The sequence below is a fragment of the Eurypyga helias genome, unplaced genomic scaffold, assembly GCF_000690775.1.
Source record: "Eurypyga helias isolate BGI_N326 unplaced genomic scaffold, ASM69077v1 scaffold40142, whole genome shotgun sequence".
In the NCBI taxonomy this organism is placed as follows: Eukaryota; Metazoa; Chordata; class Aves; order Eurypygiformes; family Eurypygidae; genus Eurypyga; species Eurypyga helias.
In genome coordinates, this window is record NW_010236051.1 from 24,935 (window position 1) to 31,144 (window position 6,210).

The 6,210-nt window shown below is 43.3% G+C and overlaps 1 protein-coding gene across 1 annotated transcript in view; it reads left to right on the top strand.

The window, feature by feature from the left end:
* Positions 1–5,309, top strand: part of LOC104506123 (fibulin-5-like) — a gene marked incomplete at its 3' end in the record, with an annotated part of 11,341 nt that extends 6,032 nt beyond the window's left edge. Inside the window, exons 4-6 of the mRNA XM_010146960.1 lie at positions 1,228–1,350; positions 1,888–2,014; positions 5,114–5,309. Coding sequence (XP_010145262.1) covers positions 1,230–1,350; positions 1,888–2,014; positions 5,114–5,309 — 444 coding nt within the window. The remainder of the gene's footprint in view (positions 1–1,227; positions 1,351–1,887; positions 2,015–5,113) is intronic.
* Between the last annotated feature and the right edge of the window lie 901 nt (positions 5,310–6,210).

The following is a 6,210-nucleotide window of genomic DNA, read 5'->3' on the forward strand; positions in this document are numbered from 1 at the left end:
TAAGTCCCTCCAGCACTTGACAGCAGCTGAGCACACGTTATATGAACCCTGGTGCTGGAGGTCTGGGCTAGGACACCTCAAGGGAGTGGGCGGTATCTCAGTCCCTATCCCGTCAGGAAGGTGTGTTTTCCAGCAATTCGCTGGGGCAAGTCACACAATAACAGGACTGTGTAGGTGTAAAGGTCCTTTCATCTCCCTTTTGATACGGTGGTTGCAGCCATAAAGCCACTTTAACATATTTGGATTTCAAATGCTTTCCAATCCATCTGCACAAAACACCAAAAGTGGATAAATGGACTGAGCCCAGTTTAGAAGAAAGGGAAATTCAGTCTGAAGAGTAAAAGTGATTTGCCTGGGAGAGTCAACATGTCAGAGCTGGGAATAAGAACTTGGGAGTTCCTGGCTGGGGCTCTGGCCTTTGTTTCTTTCTTCCCCTGAAGAGGGAAATAAGGAAATGATTAACTGCAGCCTCCCTCAGTCTACCGCCTTTGCATGTGTTTTCCCCGCAGTCAGTCATGCCTCCATGTGCAGCTCTGAAGTTCGTCTCTCTCGCTCAAGCGCCATTCTGCAGAATACAATGACCGGTCAATTCATGAGTGCAAGGGGAAGAGAGCACAACTTCTGCTTTCAATCAGAGATTTGACAGACTGCTTAGCTTCCTGGGTATCTGGGAGATGGCTGGGCCTTCCAGTACGTCTGACCCAAGCTGGGATGAGCTCTGTAGTCTTGCTGGAATGTCTTGGAAGTAACCAGCTAGAGGCTGAGAAACATAAAACAGCCGGGGCTGGCTGCAGGAGTTCTGCTGGGACCCATGTGGCCCTGGGAAAGGGAAGTTTGCTCTCCAGAATAAAAGAAAAAAAAAAAGAACAGAACACCTCTGCCAAGTCTGTCCTTTCAAATTACAGTTGCAGCTTTGTTGGAGTAGCTCTATCTCTGACGTAAAACAGGACTGAAAACATGGCCAGCTGGTGACAGGTATTCAAAAATAAAAATAAATAAATGAACCCCACACATCATGTTCAGCAGCAGCTTTGGTTTCCCTAGGAGAAAATAATTTAACTAAGAACTTGTACAGCATTTTGCCAGGTTGCTGCAGTGCTCTAGGGAACGGGAGGGTGCCAACCTCCAGCTGGGGTGATGGGCACCTAGGCCGGATGGTCACCTGCCTGTGGGACTGCTCTTTTGACTGTAAAGCCAAAGACACTAAACTTTGTTTTACCACTGCAGACATGGACGAATGCAGCTTCTCAGAGTTCCTCTGCCAGCACGAATGTGTGAACGCGCCTGGTTCGTACTACTGTATCTGTCCTTCGGGCTATAACTTGCTTGACGATAGCAGAAGCTGCCAAGGTAAGAACATTCCTGTGCTGATTAAAACCTGAGGGGACCAGAAAATAGGTCCTGTGTCTGGAAAGAGGTTTTCAAGAATTGAGATGCTTGGTCTTGGAATTGCACAAATACTCATAGGGGCCAATTACGTAATTCTGGTAAGAATGTCATCACATGAATAGTCCCACTGAGGTCAATTGCTATGTTGCTCTAAGACTTTACTGACTAGGAAACAGCTATACGGGAAAGCCCTCAGATGCTCTCCTCTCTGCCGCACATCTCTCTCTAGTTTTCCCATTCTCTAAGGTCAGAGAGCTTGAGCAGCCAATTTCTTTTCTATTTTTGCAGTGCTTAGTATATGGGAGCACTCCAATAAGCAGAAATGAATGAAGTAAAAACTGATCTTGAAAGAGGGGCCAGCTATCAAAAGGACATTTCTCATGGTGCAAGAGTGTTACAAATTTTTGGACAATTCCTTAAGATGGGAGCCAGTTTGTAAGAGTGATGTCTTGCACATGTTTCCCTGCTTTAGCCTTTCTCTTGTTTCTTGTGTTTTAGATATCAATGAATGTGAAAACAGAAACTTCACCTGCACTCAGCAGCAAACGTGTTTCAATATCCCAGGAGAATATAAATGTTTAGACCCAGTAAGATGCGAGGAACCTTATATCCAGATTAATGAGAAGTGAGTAACATTCCCACAGCCACAAAAGCAAATTCTCTCTGTGTGAAGCGTATCTAGAGTGAACCAAATAAGCTACATTTTTACAGCACGGCCATGAAGTGTGCCTGGAGAGTTATACATACATGCCGTTGCTGCATTTACCATTGGTAAGGTTTATAAAAATAATAAATTGCAGTTCCTTGCCAGGTCACCAGGTGGGATATGGTATGATATGATACTCAGATGCGTGGGAAGTCAGACTGGAAAAACACTCACTGAGTAGAGAAAGCAGCAAGGTTTGTAATGTAATAGAGACATTAACTTACATTACTGACTTCATATATGATCAGATGCAACCTGTTGATTAGTATGAGTATTTCCTGTAAATATTAACTAGCTTATGGCTGGGAAATACTTTAAAACCTTAGATGATACTTACAGCAGGATACAAGTAGTTTCCTACGGCTTAAAGGTTAAAAGTGATGAAAAGTCCACAGACTGATTTGCCTTGTCCAGGAACTGGGTATGTCTGGATGGGGCTGTTAGCACTGCTACTCTCTGAATTTGGAATTATTTGAGGAAGCAAAAAAATAAATCCCACATTTCTAAAAATTGCCTTTTCTTTTTACATTTTTGTAGGTATTTGCCTGGGGCTGAAAATACTTCAGCTCCAAACAGATCTCTGTTATATTGCAGCCCACAGTATTTCATCCACAGCGTTGGCACTAAACCCAATGACTTGGCATTGCTTGGTAGCCTAATGTATTTTATAGAAGCGCAAGAGATGAAGAATCAACTTCTTTCCATTCTTTTTATTCATGTCTTTACATTGCTTTCTGAACTAGGGCTGCAGAGGGGTTCACACGTTCTGTTCTTCCAGTTCTGGGTTTACCTACCTTCAGAGGTGGTAGAGTCTTAAACTGGAATTTGAAATATCTGAAGCCTCTGTATCTAAATTCCTCAGAGACCAACTGTAGAGTCCTCACAGATCAGCTTGCACCAGAACTCTTGATCTCTGAGCTTTGTGTTAGGTGGCTTTGGCTCGTGTCTAGATGTGACTGCATTTAATTTGTGGCATATGTGTACAAGTGGTCAGTATAAAAGCCAAGTGAATTCCTTGCATATGTGTTTTCTGTGGAAGGAATAGGGTGTTCGTAATGCCAGGAGCCTTTTTATGGGGGACATGCCAGATGAACTGCCTGAAATTGTCAGTAATAGAGGTTAGAGAAAAAATAGGCAAAAAGACCCAACTCTTATCCAGTAAATCCCCCACCACGTCTTTTATAAAGGGACGTCCTGCCTCACAACTTTATATTAGGGTTCTCTCAAGAAAGCAGCAGCAGCGCGTGGCTTGGGCACACGGGCTGATACAGTCTGGGTTTCCAAAGGCTTCTGAAAAAAATCTCACATAAGGTTATTATGGAAATTAACCTGCCCTGGCACAGAAGAGTAGCTAATAAAAAATAGCGCATAGTATTAAATTGTCAACTTTCACAGTGAAGTTCTGCAGAGGTCTTGAGCTGGACCTACTTTGTCCAACATATTTGTAAGCAACCTGGGAAAAACGATAAACTATGCAATGGACAAAGTCTGCAAAAGTATCTGAGGACAGTAGAGAAAGGTGGGCAGAAAAGAAATGCAGAAGGAGCCTCAGTGACTATGCAATAAAAATGACAGATGAAGTTCAGTGTAGATTAATGTAAAGTAAAAGGACAATCTCAAATTCACAAATTAAATAAAGAGCACTGATCTGATAATAATCTGTCCAAAATGAGATTTGAGAGTTGTTATAGATAGTTCCATGATCTGCAGTACTCACCAGTCATCAGAAAAGCAATCTGAATTTGAGGTGTTAATAGGTAGAGAGCACGTGTCATTGCGTACCTGTATCTATCTGCAAGACCATGCAGTTCCTTCCCCTCCTCTCAAAAGAAATATAACAGGACAAAGGTTCATAAAGAACAATGAAGGTGATCAAAAGTATGGAATATCTTCCTTGTGAGAAACTACTAAGGACTCTTCAGCTATGAAGAGAGGCAAATATGAAACCCTGAGATGTGATAAGACAAGGTGGGATGGATTTAAGCTGAAAGAGGGTAGATTCAGATTAGACGCAAGGAAGAAATTCTTTACGATGAGGATGGTGGGGCACTAGAACAGGTTGCCCAGAGAAGCTGTGGATGCCCCATCCCTGGAAGTGTTCAAGGCCAGGCTGGATGAGGCTTTGAGCAACCTGGTCTAGTGGAAGGTGTCCCTGCCCACGGCAGGGGGGTTGGATCTAGATGATCTTCAAGGACCCTTCCAACTCAAACCATTCTGTGATTCTATGGTTGACTGTCCACTCTCCTTTGAAGAGCTGGGAGCATCAGATGAAGTCAGCAAGGGGCACTGCAGAGAGAGGTGAAGAGAGTTGTGGAGCTCCTGGCAGCAGGGGACTATGGGTGCCAAGCATTCATGTGGGTGTAAGAGTAAGCTGGACAAGCTGATGGATAAGAAATGCATTAAGGACTGATGAATACACAGAAGACATTTTTGTTTAAAGTATTTCTTGAGTCACAAACAGTTGGAGGCTGTTGGTGGAAGTGTCATATGCCTGGCTTGCTATCCTGCTCTTTCATAGGCTTCTGCATTTGATGTCTCATGGCATGTTTTCATGTAGTATATAAAAAGTTTTTAAACAAAGAATACAACATTTATGTAGCACCATCAATTAAATGATCCATTAATTAACATTATTTTGGGGACAGTTCAGTTTAAATTACTGAACATGTGCCAACGTGTTCAGTATCAGGCAGAGGTACAAACAAACATGTACCAGGTATTCTACACCTGCAGCACTTCATTAAAGAAAGTACAGATTTTCAGGTGATCTAAGGAGACAAAGGATGCCAAGATATTTTGGGCTAGAAGAGAAGAAAAAGAAGTCAAGGATACGGTTAGGCCTGAATAGCAACACAGAGAATACTGAAAGTGAGAAAATTCATTACAAGTTTCATTGATTCTTTCAGCTGGTCGGCAACTCTGTTTGCTTATTTATGTATGCTGCTGTATTTGCATATGAAGAATTAAATATTACAGCAATTTGTAACCCCTGATGACAATCTTATCTCTGACAATTAGCCGCTGCATGTGCCCAGCTGAAAACGCCGGTTGCAGAGATCAGCCATTCACCATCTTGTACAGAGTGATGGATATGGTGTCCGGGCGGTCCGTGCCTTCTGACATTTTTCAGATGCAAGCAACAACTCGCTACCCTGGAGCTTATTACATCTTCCAAATCAAATCAGGGAACGAGGGCAGGGAATTCTACATGCGGGTAAGTCTGGTGCTCACTGAGAGAAAACACAGAGTTATCTTCTCGTTAGCTGAATATCCTTCTGATGGCAGAACTCAGCTTTTAATGAATATCATTTAAATCTTCAGTATGAGGCATTTTTCTATGCAGACATGCAGAGCGGTGTGCTGATCTGCAGGGGCTGCTGGCTCTTTCGGGAAGGTAACCTACCCAAAGCAAACACACTTGTTTTATGAGACATTAGGTTCAGGAAAGTCCAAGGCTGTAACCATGTCTAAGAATAGCTCAGGTCTCCCATGCTCAAGAGAAACTGTTGTGCCAACCCTTTTTTTATCCAATTGTTGGATAATCGGTAATTGTCACTGAAAGAGTCAATGTGTCTCATTCATTCTATTAAATTCTCCACTGGAAATTGAAAAACCTGAAAACCAAAAACATAAGCAAAAAAGCCCCACCTTTATGCCAAGAATTGACTTTCTGGATTCTTTGCTTTCATTTGTTACGTATTTTTTCCACCGAGAACACACGTTTCATGTACATAATGTTAAAGCAAAAAACCCACGCCTTTTTTTTTTTTTTTAATCTGAATTTTGCCTTCTGTTCCCCGGTGATCTTCGCGGCAACCCTGAGACGCAGGGGTGACGTGAGGCACCTGCACTGAAGGAGGCACAGCCGCCCGCGGTGGTGGCGCTCAGAAGGCTGAGCTGCAGGCCTCAGCCTGGCTTTGATGCTCACAGCCCGTGACGCTCACAGGCTGTTGACGGTTCCCACCCCGCACAGGAACCGGTGGTGTGACAGGTTCCACCACGTGTTTCTCACGACAGCCTCCGATTCTCACTGTAAAAACAGGAAAACGTTTCACAATCCCGAAATGCCAAGGAACGGTCCTTTACATCCCACAGTGCTTTCCTGAAGTCATTAC